Genomic DNA, 16,926 nt, shown 5'->3' with positions numbered 1-16,926 from the left:
CGCACGCCACACCTTAAAGATCCCACGTGCTGCAACTAAGACCCGGGGCAGCCAAAATAAATAAATAAATAAATAAAATAACTATGATTCTTTAAAAAAAGGAATAATTGTTCATTTAAAAAAAATCCTGAAATTCAGCTGTGAACATTAACAAGAAAAATATGTATCCAAAGTAGTGACTGCCATGCTTTTAAAAACTGCTTTCAGGTTTTACTTGTAACGTAGTAGTAAATATCAACACAAGAAATCCTGTGTAAATGATGGCATTTTTATTTTGCAACAAAGACGTGCATTTTTGCGGCGAGGCACTGAAGTGGCAGAGCACACACACCCAGGGGGGCTGGGGTGACTCCCGGCTTGCTCCCTCAACCTGCCCCGGACTCTGAGCACCGCCGCTCCTGTCTGCAAGCCTCCAGAAGCTCAGGGGCTGTGAAAGCTGGGGCAATGATAACCTCTGCCCTGCGGGGCCCGTGGGATTCAGTGGGGGCTCCCGCATGCCAGGCCCCCCGGCACACAGGCGCTCAGTGGGTGCGCCTGAGCATGGAGATGGGTAAAGTGACTTCTGAAGATGGCACCGTACTTTTGCATATCTTAAGCACAAAAGAACGATACATAAATAACTTAGGACATCTGCAACGCACACTTGCTGAATGCCAGCTCTGTTAGGCATCTTCTCCTAGTAAAACGGTGACTAACGTGACAACATAAACTCCCCCTTCTATGCTACTTGTGCTTCACTACAGTCCTATTAGTACTACTGCACCAGATTAATTTGGTGACACGCACAGAATCATAAATTCCCAACGGCAACCGTGACTCTCTCTAGGGACTTGATAACTGCATGAAATGCCCTTCAACTCCGAGGCTCGTCACCCCTATATGCTGGCGCCTGCACTGCGTCAAAGAGGAAGCAGCAGGACACAACCTAAGAGCAGTGTCATGCTTCCATGAGCCTCTCTGCAACTGCTTGCTGAATTTGGAAGACAAATGCAAGTACAAAACGGGCGGTGGGCCTCCACAACCAGGAGCCGACCAACACTGTCCTTTCCTCCTACAATAGGCACATCTGAGGAAAACCCAAACACCTTAACTGTGTCTGCCTAGGAAACAGGACAAGACAGGTTTCATTTCTGCAAGACAAATAGCTGCATCAATAAGTGTGGGTGACTAACAAGGGTAACTGGTGGAGAGCACTTCTAGGAGCGAGACTACTCCTCAGATACGCACGTGCTCATTTTCCTTTGATGTGCCTAGAACACTGTCACCGTGGGCAACAGGGATGTCCGAGCTCTGCCTCGGCGCCTCGGCGCCTCACCAAGGGGAACTCCCGCCCGTATAGACTGGAGCCACACAGCCGTGCCCTCCTCTCCCGCAGCTGCACTGCAACTGGCCTCACGCAAAGCCGGCGTGTGGTCTCCCCATAAACTTGGTTCGCACACACACTTGAAAACCTGGCAACGCCATGTTTCCATGAATAGGGTGCCCGGCAAAGGAAGGACTGCCTGGAGTAGAAAGAAAGGCAGCACCCTCCTCCCTGAACAGCCAAACAAAGGAGGACACGACGGGTCAGCACCTCATCTTCTCAGCTGTGAAGACGGCTGCAAGCAGGCGCTCCTACTCTGAGCTGCTCCAGAACCAGTCTGCTCAGGGAGGCACCTCACTCTACCTGCACCACACAAAGAAGATGGCCCTTCTAGGAGGAGGGTTTTATCACCTGAAGGGATGGGAGATCCTTTAAGAAGTTCTTAGGGAAGGAGAACGCATTTGTATGGAATCTGTCGTAGGATGGCAAACACGTGGACTCAAAGATGTTCTGATGTAAGAAGCAGAACCACACTGCAGCCAGGACCCGTCCCACCAGCCCTGAGGCCTCATCTTTGACTCTGTGGCTTAGTGGCTGGGCCATCGCAGGCTCCACCCTGGTCATGCAACTGCTGAGTTGAATCCGTCCGCGTACTTGTATTGCGAGGAACGCACTGCCGCCATCGCTCAATGATATGCAATGATTCTTCTGGCTGTCGCATAATAAAAAATATATATATTTGGCCTTTGCCCCTGGTTTCCAGTACAGAGCTCCTAAAACCCTTGGCATTTCCTGGGCAATCAGAACATTTTTCATTATTCGTAATTATCTCCTTTCAAGCACATGTCAGCTTATGCTAATGAGTGACAGTCCTGGGCCCCAGATGCCTTCAGGATGGGGGCTGGTGGACAGAAAGACCAGGCAGGATTAGAGCGCTGCAGCTTGCACCCCAGCCCAACCTGCAGGCCCGGCGATGCAGTCAACAAAGGCCCATGGTTTAACCAGCAGTGCCAGGCAATGGAGCCTCCGCAGAAAGCCCTAAGGTTCTTGGAGCTTCTGAACACAAGGGGGTGCTGGGAGGGTGGCGTGCCCAGAGAGGGCATGGAAGCCAGCACCCTGGCACCCAGACCTTAGGCTAAGCAGCTCTTCCACCGGGCTGCTCCTGAGCTGTACTCCTACACTAGACCAGTGAACGCAAGTCGCGTCTTCCGAAGTTCGGTGAGTCATTCTAGTGAATTATAACAACCGGGAAGGGGGCTGTGTGGGAACCCACGTCTGTGGCCGGATGGGAGAAGCACGAGGGGCCTGGGTACCTCGTCAGAGGCTGGCATCCGCAGCAGGGGCAGTCTCGGGGGCTGAGCCCCCAACCCGGGGGTCGGCGCCGACTCCAGGTCCTTAGCGTCAGAAGTGCGCTGAATCGTGGGACGCCCAGCAGGCGTCTGAGAATCAGAGGAAGCCCGAGGGGTTACACAGCTCGACGGCCCTTACAGGTTCAGTATAGTCAGTTAGGCCCCGGGCCCAAAAAGCACATCACTCAACAACGTTCGCCACTGTCAGCTGCATCGGGAGGCAGGCTTTTGAGTAACCTTCCCTGCGCTCGCGGTTAGTGTGGCAAAGGCCGCGTTAGTGACAGGCAGTCGGTGAGAAGATCTCTCACGGAAAGGCTCTTCCCTGCACCCGTGCCCCACGAAGCACCGCACCCTCGGATGCAGGGACCAGGCGGGAGCACCGTCACCCTGAGGGACGCCCCGCCTGCTGTGGACACACGTGGGTCACCAGCAGCAACCGCTCTCGAGAAGCCCCAGGTGTTCTGGAATCTGCCTCTGCAGGTGGCTGAGGCTTCTTCCCCCTCCTCCGTCTCACCAGCCCCCATGAGCCGCGCGGAGACTCAGCAGAAGCGAACAAGCCCCGTCGCGCACTCTAAGCACTCTTCCTGGGCTCAGACACCACCTCCCCAGCTCCAGCACGGACGGCACAAGGAAGCAGCCCACAGAGGCAGGACAGAGCTCCGCCTGCGGCCCCCTGGCAGGGGAGAAACCGAGAAGCATTTGGGGGGAGGGGTGGTGAGCATTGCTGACTTGCGTCTGAATTGCTGCACTGCAGGGAACGTGTGTGTCCAAGGCTGCTCGTTACAAATAAGGACACCGTCGCCATGCATCACTGAAGGCCCCCCTTCCCTGCAAAGTGCCCGTCAGGCAGTGCTCTGCGAAGCCTAGGCTTTCCTACATTCGGGCACCCCAGACGATTCTGGCCGGGGCTCACTGGCCAGGTGACTTGGGGTGGCTGCACTCCGCCACAAAACGAAGGGCTCTCCCCACGCACCTTCCACCCGGCGACCCCACTGCCCTCTCCTTGAGTCCTCGGGAGTGCCACGCAGCAGCTGTCCACGTGGACACAGAGACCCTGCGCCTGCGCACGGCATAACCTGCACGCCCGCTGCCGCTTACCTGCTCCACGGGAGCGGCGGGAGAAAACCTGCGGGCGCACACCAGGAAGATGTCTGGCTCCGGCTTCCCACTCCTCACTTCGGGGTCATCGCCGAGGACGACGTGATGGAACAAGCTGAAGAAGCCCTCGTGTCTGCTGGTCTTCATCTGGAAGGATGCGGTCCCTGAGCTGGTGGCCACGGCACAAGGCACGCCGTGCTTCCGCAGGTGGTGGATCAGCTTCTCCACACCTGGGGGCGGGGGGGGGGGGGGGGCGTCAGTGATGATGGGGAGCAGAGGTACCGGCCGCAGGCCTCCAGGGACACTGCGCCAGCTCTGCCGCCCTGGCTCTGCTGCCTCTGCCCAGACATCGTGTGAGCTCACACTGTCCTGACGGGGGTCGTCAGCACTGGGGCATCCCCACGCAACACAAACGTCAGAGAGCGATTCAGGGCTCAGCGCTAGCACCTCCCAAAGTAACAGAGGTGACGGTACCGGGATGCTGCTGCTGTGTTCGTCAATCCTATCGGAGCCAACCCAGGGAAGGGCCTCTGCACTGAGTACACAGGGCTTCGTTTTGTTTTGTTTTAAAGCAATGAATACACAAGGACTATGCTTTTGGTGTTTTCTGAGGAAACTCTGTATTGTACAGAAAGCAATTCAGCATTCCTCACACTGCTGGACCCTGAACCAGCCCCCATCAGAGGCTGAAGGGAAAGGTCGCTGCTGAAGCAAAGCTGCAGGACCACCTACCAAGGGGTCAGACACTGAAAAGGCTCTGCTTAACGCAGCTGAACAACAATAACAACAACACACCACGTGAAAGACACGCTTCCGCGTTCCTATCAACGGTGGTGGTTAAGTCCAGGAAACACGTAGGTTAATGTATTATCCTTGGAGCCAATTAAGAGACTGCCAGTTATAAGAAATGTGACAAAAATGACAGTACTTTCCACCTTCAACACACCCGATTACAACAACAGTAATGTCTAAATCCACACAAAGGTTTATCTAAAATAGTATCTTAAATAATCAGATAATCACGGCTGTTTCAGTAAGTACATAAGGCGATGTCCCTAGTTTCTCAATTGCTACAGAAAAGATTGACACGTTTTTCGATACCTGAACCCATTCAGAAAGGCAACAGATACTGTGATCCTTCAGAGGAACAGTCCTATGAGGTGCTCAGAGGAAAATGTGGACCTCAACTCCACGCCAAGACAACTAAATCAGCAAAATCTAGCACTTGGATGGATGTAAAAGTCAGTGTCGGACATCCAATCAAAATTACCATGCTTGCAAAGGAGGAAATACAACCCATAACCAGGAGAAAAAGGCAATCAATAGAAATGAACACAAATATGGAAGAGATGATGGATATCAGCAGATACTGACCTCACATAACAGCTTGGTAAATATAATTACGCCCAAGTCAGGGACTGTCAGAATGGAAAAACAAACAAAAATAAAAGTGAGACCCAAATACACGCTGTCTGCAAGAAACTTACTTTAAAGATAAATACTCAGATAGGTTAAAACTAAAAGGATTGAAGGACTTTCCCGGCGGTCCAGTGGTTAAGATTTCACCTTACAGTGCAGGGGGTTCAGGTTGGATCCCCGGTTGGGGAGCTAAGATCCCACATGCCTCGTGGCCAAAAAACCAAAACATAAAACAGAAGCAATACTGTAACAAATTCAATAAAGACTTTAAAAATGGTCCACATTAAAAAAATCTTAACAAAAAAAGGATTGAAAACTACGTATTATGTCACTACCCATCAAGAGTCAGTGTAGCTGTACTAACAAAAGACAAGTGGGCTTTAGAACAACGAATGACAGTTATCAGGGATAACTAGGGATGTTTTGTAATGACAAATAGGTCAATTCATCAAGAAGATATGGCAATTCTAAACGTGTATGCACCAAATAACAGACCTTCAAAATAGGTAAAGCAAAAACTCAAAGCACAGGAAGGAGAAAGATGTTTCAAATTCCTCTCTCAGTAATTGACAAAACAAGTAGACAGAAGATAAGTATGGTACTGCTGACTTCAAAAATACTATCAAGCAACTTAACCAAATGGACATTTATATAACACTTTACCCAACAACAGCAGAATACATATTATTTTCAAGTGCATATAAAACATTCAACAAGATAGAATACACTATGAGCCAAAGAACAAGTCTCAAAAATTTTTAAGTAACTGAAATCATACAAAGTAATTTCCCTGACCATAGGAGAATTAAAATAGGAATGGTATTTGAAAAATCAAAAACTGGAAGAAAGAAAAGATCTACAATCTAAGATTTTATCTTAAGAAAGTAAAGAGAAAAGAAAAAAATAATAAACTCAAGACAGAAAAGAGAACGTAGAAGACTGATTAAACCAAAACCTAGTCCTTTAAAAAGATCAATTTAATTGGTGGGCTCTTAGCTAGACTGATCAAGGGAAAAAAAAAAAATCCAAGTTTATCGCAGTGAAAGAGAGACAGCACTACAGGTCCTTAAAATCATTAAAAAGGATACACAAAATATGACAAGCAACTTCATGTCAATAAATTTGCTAACTTAGATAAAATGGACACGTTCTTTGAAAGCTAGAAACCTCACTCAAGAAGACGCTAATAACCTAACTAGCCCTAGGTCTATTAAAGAAATTGAATCTGTAGTCAAGAACCTTCCCAAATCTAGGACTGGATGGCCTCACTGGTGAATTTAGCAAGCATCTCAGAAAGAAAGAAGAAATAAAGAAACCACAAGAAATTGGAGGGAACGCTCGCTTCCCAACTCATTTTATGAGGCCAGCACTTTCCTGATACCAAAGCCGGCCAAAAGTCACACAAGAAAACTACAGACCTGTATGACTTCTGAACACATATGCTTAATTTCACACTGAAAGGAATTTCCAAACAGTGTGAAAGTATTCTACGTGAAGGGTTTCTATGGGGTGTGAATCTATCATGTGAAAACATGAAAAAAACACAGCATTCAAGATTGTCTGCAACAAGCACTGATTAACAGCATGGAGAATTACACTTACTGGTTAAATTTCAGTAAAAAAACCCTTTACTTAACGGATGAATTAAGATGGATGAAAGAATGCCTATAAACAAACAGACATCCAATAATCACCTCTGTCTGGATACGGTGATTAAAGTTGAGTATCAACGTGATTTGAATTTAAAACAAAATATTCAAATTGTATCACACAATAGTAAACCAACATATTAAAAAATAATGGAGCATATTTAAACAGATGCTTTCTCTAAAACCTACTGGAAAAAGAAAACTTTGCTGGAAAAGTTCTCTGGTGCTACTGATTTTAAAAATTTAAATATAGTTTATCTCATTTTAGCTTATCCTTCTAACATTTCTAGTTCTGTGAACATTTCATAATGTACCTAATGTAACAGCAGAGTACTATACATAAATAAGTACACACCAATAAGCCTATATTGGAGTGAGTACTCAACATTTTTTTTTTTTTTCCCCGGTACGCGGGCCTCTCAGTGTTGTGGCCTCTCCCGCTGCGGAGCACAGGCTCCGGACGCGCAGGCTCAGCGGCCATGGCTCACAGGCTCAGCCGCTCCGCGGCATGTGGGATCTTCCCGGACTGGGGCACGAACCCGTGTCCCCTGCATCGGCAAGTGGACTCTCAACCACTGTGTGTGGCTCAGTTTTGTCCACTGTCACACAGCAATGATTAATGTTCCCGGTGGTGGAGTTGTGAAGGAATGCCTGTAAAGGGGCCTGCACGTAAAAGCACACACAGGAAGGTAAGGCACCAACAGGTGTCAGCCATGGTCACCACCATTACATCACACTTCAGGTTACAGTCAGTAATGAATCACTCGAACGTCCTGATACATTAGTGCCTGACTCCTTCAGAAATTCTGTATCATTCATTCATTCATTCACTCATTTATTTTTTAAGTGAACAAAAAATTTTTGTTTTTAAATCAGGGAAATAATCTTTTAAAAAATTAGGCCTATTCTGTTTGGGTTTGAAACACACACACACACCTTAAACACTTTTGTATCCTTTAAATACTGTACACCAACTTTTTCTTATTCAGTCACTCTGAGAAGTAAAAGACTGAAAATGTGAAAGGAGTTCTGTCCTGTGGAGAAGCTGGTTCATTAGGTACATAAATGAAATCCACTCAACAGCTTGTAGCCTTGGTGTGCTTAAGTCGGTTTCAGGGCAGGGCAGGAAGACAGACAGCTCTTGCTACAAAGAAGCCACACTCACAGGATTGACCTACAGGGGAAGAAATAAGAAATGCGGAGCATCAAGGATCCTGATAGAAGAATGTTTCCGTTTGACTTCATCCTAGACACCTAAGATTGGTGAGAAAGGACACAGAGGCTGCCACGAAAATGGATTTGAAAACGGAAAAATGCAGAAAAGATAGCGGACATGAGTTCTTTCAGGCGGTGCCGTGGAATTCAAGCATTGAGTGGGTATATCCATGAAACCTCTAACTAGCTCAGGCATCATTTGTAACACTTCACCCTGAACCCAGCGAGGGTTCACTCCCGGGGGGGAGTGAACAGGACCCAGGGGCAGATGATACCACATAGCAACAGATACACCATGTGTTTCAGGAAACACAGAGCGGCTGCTGAGTCTAGACCTCTGCAGGGATGCATAGGAAGGTGAGGGTCATGTCACGATGTCAGCCCGGGGGCTCAGCTGATGCAAGCGCCCAGTCACGTGGCAGGGGAACAGACACCCACACCGTCCTGGCACGGGTGCACTGTGCAGGGCTCTGCTCAGCCTAGACCTCCACACGTGCATTCCTCAGACAAGGCTCGGCCCCTCCTCACCCCGACTCGCATGTGTAAGGGCGTAGGCAGACCACCTCTCCTAGACGCTGACTGTGCCCCTGCCTGAAAGGTGAGCAGCCCAACACCACAGTGTTACAGGTCACAGGGATGCCACCAAGGGCAGTGGGTCAAACGGTGGCCCCCCCCAAAGATATGTCCGAGTCCTAAGCCCTGGTGCTTCTGAACGTGAACTTATTTGGGACAAGGGTCTCTGCAGATGTGATAAAGGACCTCAAGAATGAGATCATCACGGATTTACGGTGAGCCCTAAATCCAATGACTGGTGTCTTAACTCTGTTCCTGCTGTTATAATAAAACACCACAGGCTGGATGCTTTATAAACAACAGAAATTGATTTCTCACAGTTCTGTGGGCTGGAATTTAGATCAAGGTTCTAGCAGATTCAGTGTCTGCTGAGGGGGCCCTCTTCCTGGTTCACAGACGACTGTGTACGCCCTGTGTCCCCACATGGTGCAAAGGGTGAGGGAGCTCTCTGGGGTCTCTTTCATAAGGGCACTAACCGCATTCATTGTGCTCCACCCTCATGACCTAATCACCTCTCAAAGGGGCCACCTCCTGATACAATCACACTGGGGCGGGGTGGGTGGTAGTGGTTAGGGTTTCATATATTATGAACTTGGGGGTGAGGGGGGATGACAAACGTTCAGGTCATGGCAACTGGTGTCCTTATAAGAGGAGAGACACAGACACAGAGGAGAAGCCACGTGAAGATGGAGGCAGAGATGGGAGGGAGGCGGCCAAAAGCCCAGGGATGCCTGGAGCCCCCGGAAGCTGGAAGAGGCGGGAAGGATCTTCCCCTGGAGTCTCCGGAAAGAGTGCAGCCTGCCCACACCCTGATCTCAGACTTGTGGCCTCCAGAACTGTGAGAGCATAAACCTCTGTTGTTCTAGGCCACCAAGTTTGCAGTCATTTGTTACGGCAGCCACAGAAACTGTGGCCCCAAGGACCCAAGGTAGCAGCACTGGTGGTGGAAACTAGAAGCTGGGGCCTTGATTCTGAGAAGACGACATAATTCATGACTATAAACATGAACGTGTGCTGGCAATGTTTCAGCAATTCTTAGCAATCAAGGGCAGAGCTCAAGAAAGAAAAAGGAAACACACACACACACACACACACACACACACACACACACACGAAGAGAAGCCTAGCAGCTGTTCTCGGCATCAGTGGGAAGAGGCTCCAGGAACCTCCAGCTGCCACCTCAGACCCAGAGACCAGGTCACTCCGCTGGGATCAACAGCCAGGAGGTGCGAGGGTGCTGGGAGCTACAGGAGCAGGTTCTCAGAGGGGGGATCTTGACACCTCTCCCTCCTTACGGAGACCTGTAGCAATGCCCAGATTTTAATGTCACTGTGGATTCCTAAGGAGTGCTTTGGAAAGGCATGATCACAGGGCATGAGTTCACATTCCAGGGCAGATAGGGGAGACAAGGTCCTGCTGACTCACCCTGAGGGTCGCCCTTTCCAGGGTGGATTCTAATTAGGATTCTTACCTAAGTATGGGAGGATGGTGGGGACAACCAGACATTCCACCCTCCTTCCCAGGGCAGGATTTGGAGAACAGGCCCATCAAAGGCAATGACAACTCAAGTGAAGGGTCGCCTTCCAAGACGAGCAAGGCCCAGGAGCCTGAAATTTCCATCCGCCCCATAACACACTAAGAGGGACCTGACACGATGCCTTCCCAGTCTACCACTGTATTTAGGGCAGTGATTCCCCAGCAGAGACAATTTTGACCCCCGCCCCCTGGGGCATCTGGCCAAGTCCAGAGACACTGGTTGTCACAACTGGGGGAGGGGGGGCTCCTGGCTCTGGTGGGTGGAGACCAGGGATGCCGGTCATCATAGGCAGTGCCGTATGCAATGTTCTCAGTCAGGGCAGTGTAGGAATGGCCTAGAAGTCCGGGGGTCAGATTCCTCACTCTTCAGTTTACTTCTCCAAATCTGCATCCTCACCTATAAAATGTGAGTAAGAGCAATCCTGCCTACTTCACAGAACGAGTATAAAAACTGCAGATGATATAAAGATATAGGAAGCATGTTCAGTTTTCAATTCCTACACAAACAGGAGATGATGGAAAGAAAGGTGGGTGCCTTCTAAGCAATTCGCATCAAAAATGGATTGATTTCCTTCACCTGATGCGTCCAATAGAGACAAAAGCAGCGGAGTGCATTACTGTGGCTATCAAACTAATCTGAAAGTGATCAGCCCAATTTTGTGGGGACCCAGGACAGTCAACTGAGATAATTTTCCACTGTCAACTATTTTTTCCTTGCTGCCATTCTGCAGAAGTTTCAACACTGTGGCCAGAGTTTCTGTGCATGTTGTTTTTTCTGGGCATTATCTCAAATATAAAATTCTTTTTTTTTAAATTAATTTATTTATTTTGGCTGTGTTGGGTCTTCGTTGCTGTGTGTGGGCTTCCTCTACTTGTGTCGAGCAGGGGGCTACTCTTTGCTGCAGTGCGTGGGCCTCTCATTGTAGTGGCTTCTCTTGTTGCGGACGGAGCATGGGCTCTAGGCGTGCGGGCTTCAGTAGTCGTGGCTCACGGGCTCAGTAGTTGTGGCTTGCAGGCTCTAGAGCGCAGGCTCAGCAGTTGTGGCGCATGGGCTTAGTTGCTTCGCGACATGTGGGATCTTCCTGGACCAGGGCTTAAACCCATGGCCCCTGCATCGGCAGGCAGCTTCTTAACCACCGTGCCAACAGGGAAGTCCTCAAATATAAAATTCTCGGTGTTATCGCCTATGTCCTCGGGAATGGTCTGGTAAGGAAACAAAGTCTTTCCCTGTGTTCCTGTCTAGGCTGCTGCAGACATGCCGAAAGCACCAGCGCCTGGAAGGCTGCAGCAAGCCCCTAGTGAGGGTCCCCTCCTTTCCATGGGTATCTCTCAGAGGAGGACTCTGTGGTGAGGTGCTGGAGCCCCACTCAACATGCCATGACATTGGGACTAAGGTCCCACTGAGTGTGTGCTCAGGGGGGCACGGAAGCAAGGCCCTTCCCCTAGTGGCTGTGTGACTCGGTTTGGGGGAGAGGAGACAGGCACAGCTGTGACATTTATGGAAAAATTCTTTGTACAGCATGCAATAACCACCATTTTCTACCTCGCCCGTCCAGGAACTTTAACAAAATACAACTTCGTAATCCGTGAACGGCTTCTGGTATTTAAAAACAGAAACAAAATTTTTTTTTCTTTTTTTTTTCCTTTTTTTTTTTTTTTTTTGCGATAGGCGAGCCTCTCACTGTCTTGGCCTCTCCCGTTGCAGAGCACAGGCTCCGGACGCGCAGGCTCAGCGACCATGGCTCACAGGCCCAGCTGCTCCGTGGCATGTGGGATCTTCCCGGACCAGGGCACAAACCCGCGTCCCCTGCATCGGCAGGCGGCCTCTCAACCACTGCGCCACCAGGGAAGCCCGGAATTTTTTTTATTGTGGTAAAATATCATGAAGTTTACCATCTTGTGCATTTTTAAGTGCACAGCCAGTGGCATTCAGGAGCTTCACCTTGTTGTGCAGTGGTCACCACCAGCCATCTGGAGAACTCTCTCGCCTCCCCAGACAGAAACTCTGTCCCCAGCGAACACTGCTTCTCCCCCGCCCCGCCCCGGTAACCTTCACACCACCTTCTGTCTCTGTGACTCTGACCACTGCAGCTGACTCCTGTCAGTGAAATAACACAGTATTTGTCTCTTCTGTCTGGCTTCTTTCCCTGTGAGCACAATGTCCTTAAGGTTAACCCGTGTTGTAGCCTGTGTCAGAATTTCCTCCCTTCTTAAGGCTGAATAATATTCCACTGTAGGAATATAAGACATATTATTTATCCAGTCATCCATCAGTGAATACTTGGGTAGCTTCAAGTTTTTGGCTATTATGAGTAATTGCTTTCCATTCTTTAAAAAATACAATATTTTTTAATTCTTGAAAAGCAAGCCGCAGCTGAAATATTTTGTCCGTTGTGCACCGCATCCCCGAAATAATGCTGGGAGCAGATCTTCCAAGACTGAAAATAAATAGACTAATATACAGCTGACCACTGAACAAGAGGGGTTTGAACTGCGCGGGTCCACGTACAGTGGACGTGTTTCAACAGTAAACACTACAGCGCTACACGGGCCGTGGTGGGTTGACTCGGCAGGTGAGGAGGAAGTGCAGACACGGAGGGCCGACTACAAATTACAGGTGTTGTCCAAGGTTCAAGTGTACCCGTACTGTCTGTGCACACACTGCGTCCCCACTGCTGGGTGGGTCGTCTACGGGGAAGCTGTGGGATGCGGGGCAAGCCAGGCGGCCCCCTGGAACCTGGCCGTGTTCGCTGGGACGACAGGTCACTCCTCACCCCACACAGGTGCCACCCACCCCCTGAGTCGGCACCTGTGCAGTCAGCACCTGCTCCTCAGACACCCAGAGCCTGTCCAAGCGGCTGGAAGCCACTCTCCTCAGCTGCCGACGCCCGTGACTAAACCGTCATGGCCATCTATCTACCCGTTTTCTCTCCACTGAATTGAGAGGTCTTTCAGTAAGGACTTCTTTTATCCATGATCTCTTCCTCCCAAGTATTTAAAAATCCACAGGGGAACCGCCACACATTTAAAAACAAACTGCAGCTCGTTCATTTGAGAAAAACCTTTACGCCCACAGTTAAGTAATAGCTAGAATCGCAGGAAGACAAGACATATATCTTGTGGCTTAGTCTAGGATGCCTCTGTTATAATTTAGTAACAATTCAGGCACCTGGCAGTCTTTGAATGCCAGAACATTTAAACCAGGAAAAAGGAGTAACGTCCATGTACATCATCAAATAAGTCAGTACTCTACAGGACAAGGGGAATCAGAATTGTAAAGGTCTGTTACTGGCATTACTGACCAGCAAATGATTTTGAAGGAGCGTGGCATCGTGATTGTGGTTTGTTACCACGTCCATACTCAATATTCTCCTTTCACTGCTGTTGTGATTGATTTCATGATGAGAAAAGCTAGGCGTAACCTGAGACTCACACCTTCTCTCTGTATGTGCTGTCTGCTGGATTCTTTTTATGTTTGCAATTCTACAGCTTCGGTGCTTAAGTAATAATGAGTCTTGAAACTTCAGTTCCAGTCCTGGTTTGTCAGGTGAATGTTAATTTTTGCCAGTACCACGTCACACTGTCACCTCACATGGGACTGCGGTCCACTGAGACCTTCTGACTCCACCTTAGGTCAAGCCCTCATAGTCTGGTCCTCCTCCCAGCTAACTCTCCCCTGCTGTCGTCATCATGTGCCATAAACCCAGAGGAATTCTCCCCCACCTCGCATAGGTTTCCCTCTGGCACATCATCTCTTCAAAACTCCCACTGGTTCTAGAAGCAGCAGACAGCTTAGCTCAAGACTAAAGACCTAGTCGAGCCGAAGTCCTTGCCTATTTCTCAAGCACATCAGTAAAAGGTTCAGCTTCGAGCCGCCTCTCTCTCACCTGCTCTCCGCAGTTTCCCCAAAGTTCAAGCCCCCATCCCCAGCACAAAGCTGCCACTGCCCCGAGAATATTCTGCTTTATTTTCCTCCACTCCCCTTCCACCACTCTTTTCTGAATTTCTCTTTCTGATGTAAAACTATATGTTACTGTAGATTTCCACTTAAATGGATATGCATGTATCCTAAGCTGATTATACACACCTTTCTTTAATGTGCCCATGAGCAGCCACCCAGCCCCAGATGCCCTTAAGGACTGAGTAAAGGAAGAGGAAAATTACAGGATGACCCTAAGGAAATGAGTGCCTTCTTGCCAGGACGGTGGACCGTGTGTTCAGAGAGTGGGGCGGCAGGAGCCGACAATGTCTGCTAATAGCCATGGGGGACTAAGGGCATAAGACACACGAAGAATAAAGTAGAAGAGAGAAGCAAAAGGAGGGGGGTGTGGGGGTGGAGACACATAATTACCCAGGCCAAAGCAGGCTGGCAAAGAAGAAACGGGCTTGGGTAGAAGTGGGACTGGGGCCCACACCACGGAGAGCGGTGTCCACTCTGCGGCCGGGCTGTGGTCATCAGGGGCGCTCCGGGAGAAGAGCACAGGTACCTGCTGTGCCCCGGCAAGGCCCACCCTCCTGCCCAGGGAGTCCCCACGTGTGCCGCTCTCCAGCTTATGTCGGGGGGCCGCACTCCACGGTGGACACGGCCGAGTTCCTGGTTTCCCGAGGTGACCTGGGCTGCAGAGCACAGGGAGGCTCCGCTGATGGGGGAGCGGGGACCGGCCGTCCCCAAGCCGCAGAGGCCTGGGCACCACAGCCTCGGCTGCCCAGGGGGCCGGGAATCAGCGTGCACTTCTGCTCTTCTGCTGGGTGACCTCCAGAGCAGGAGGGGAGAGAAAAACCCTAGGGAGCGCGGTGTGGTGGGGGGGGGGCTGGCACCTCCGAGGGGCCCGTGTGACGGGCAGCGCATGGGCCATCGCTCCTGGGCTCGGCCTTGTCCCCCTCCTGTCCACTGGCCCAGATGCCACGCCCTGGGCTCTTCCTTGGGAAATCCCCCCATCCCAGCCCGTGAAAACGAGCAGGAAAAGTAGAGAGCCAGGCCAACAGGAGAACCTTCCGGGGGGTTTCACACCAGAAGAGGCACCGACTTTATGGCCTTCTACACCAGTTACTCTCGCTGAATTATGCCAAAATACATCATTTCATCCATCTCAAAGAATCCATGACTGAAGAAATGTGCTTCAAAACACAACGGAGGTACCAGCATCCTTCATGGGGACCCTGTTAAAAACGTTTCCTTACGTCCCATGGCAAAAGTTTTTCTTACGTTAGGCCACATACACTTCAATACTTCTTATCAAAAAGTTGTGCCACTGGGGCTTCCCTGGTGGCGCAGTGGTTGAGAGTCCGCCTGCCGATGCAGGGGACACGGGTTCGTGCCCCGGTCTGGGAAGATCCCACATGCCGCGGAGCGGCTGGGCCCGTGAGCCATGGCCGCTGAGCCTGCGCGTCCGGAGCCTGTGCTCCGCAACGGGAGAGGCCACAACAGTGAGAGGCCCGCGTACCGCAAAAAAAAAAAAAAAAAAAAAGTTGTGCCACGATTCAGAAGATGTCTCTTCCCAGAAAATAATTAGACCTTTCTCTGACCTTCACCCTATATGTCATCAGTAAGGCATGTGGTAAATGCCTACAGAACACACTGGTCAAAAGTATCTCCCTCCCAGATCATTCATGACCCACCTCAAGGAGAGGCATCCACAGCATTCCGTCATTAGGCTGCTGATAGGAAGGTAATCAAGTCATTTGTGCCTGGCCTTCAAGCCCCACCGGCCAGCCCTACCCTCCAAGTGGCTGGACCCAGGCAAGGACACACCCGCGTCACTATCAGGGGCTAATTGCCTGGTGCCTGGCCCAAGGAGGGCACACCTACATCATAATCAGGGCCTGCTTCCCCTGGTAACTGGCCCAGGCAGACATGCCTGCATCATAATCAGGGCCTGCTACCCCTGGCAAACTGCCATGCCTTCCTTGCTAAGTACCTGCTGGGGCCACAGCTCTCACCCTGAACTGAGAGTTTCTTTCTCAAAATGAAGGATATTGAATTCATAACAGACCGTCCCTACAGAGAGACTTCTTTTCTAATGAGCTCAAGATGCCTTCCACAACCTAAAATGCCCCACCAGAAAATACCTTCAGAAAGAAAAGAAATGAAAGTCAAGGGTTATGCTATCATCCACAGCTGCGTGATGGTAACAAAGCGGTAAGTGAACAAGATGAAAACCTAGACCTAGAAAGAGGGCAGTGGTGACTTTTTCTAGTTATAGTCACCACACCCTGGTCTCCCCAGGAGGTCACCTTTCCGGTGGAATTCAGGTTTGGCTCAGATAAAAGAGGGGATGGGAGGAATGCAGTAGGGGTGTAAACTAGGGGGCAAAGCACGTCTTTTTGGGTAGACAACTTGATCTCTGTCCTTACTGTTTTTGTGACTAACATGTTACAGAACAGAAGCTCTAAGGAAACGTGCTTCCTTAGGTTTCCACACGGCCCTTCCTTCGGCTCCACAGCCCATCCTGCCTTTTTCCTCCTGTTCTTCTTCCCCTTTGGGGGTGCGTATAATTACCAAATACTGCTTGTCATCCTAACCCACTCAGAACGTCCAGTGGCACCTTCTGACCTCCGTCCCTGGTCTAACCGAGCACCCCAGCACGATTTTACATGTCTCCTGTCTGGTGCATTCTTGGGCTTTTCTTTATACTCTTGTCATCTTCTCATGCTTAGCTCACCTCCCAGTTACGTGGGTGCGAACGACCTCATGTTTTCAAGGAGACACTTTAGAAGCACTGGTAAGTCCTCACTCTCAGCTGTGAGGCTAGTAAAAGTTTAAGTATACACAAAAATTCTTAGG

At 49.8% G+C, this 16,926-nt stretch overlaps 1 protein-coding gene across 2 annotated transcripts in view; it reads right to left on the bottom strand.

Moving 5' to 3' along the window:
• Positions 1-16,926, bottom strand: part of PUDP (pseudouridine 5'-phosphatase) — a 126,662-nt gene that overhangs the window by 71,459 nt on the left and 38,277 nt on the right. For both annotated transcript variants that reach the window (XM_060001756.1, XM_060001755.1), the window contains exon 3: positions 3,751-3,980. In XM_060001756.1, coding sequence (XP_059857739.1) covers positions 3,751-3,980 — 230 coding nt within the window. The remainder of the gene's footprint in view (positions 1-3,750; positions 3,981-16,926) is intronic.

This window comes from Delphinus delphis, chromosome X, assembly GCF_949987515.2.
Source record: "Delphinus delphis chromosome X, mDelDel1.2, whole genome shotgun sequence".
NCBI classification, from domain to species: Eukaryota; Metazoa; Chordata; class Mammalia; order Artiodactyla; family Delphinidae; genus Delphinus; species Delphinus delphis.
This window is presented reverse-complemented; position numbering and strand designations above follow the sequence as displayed.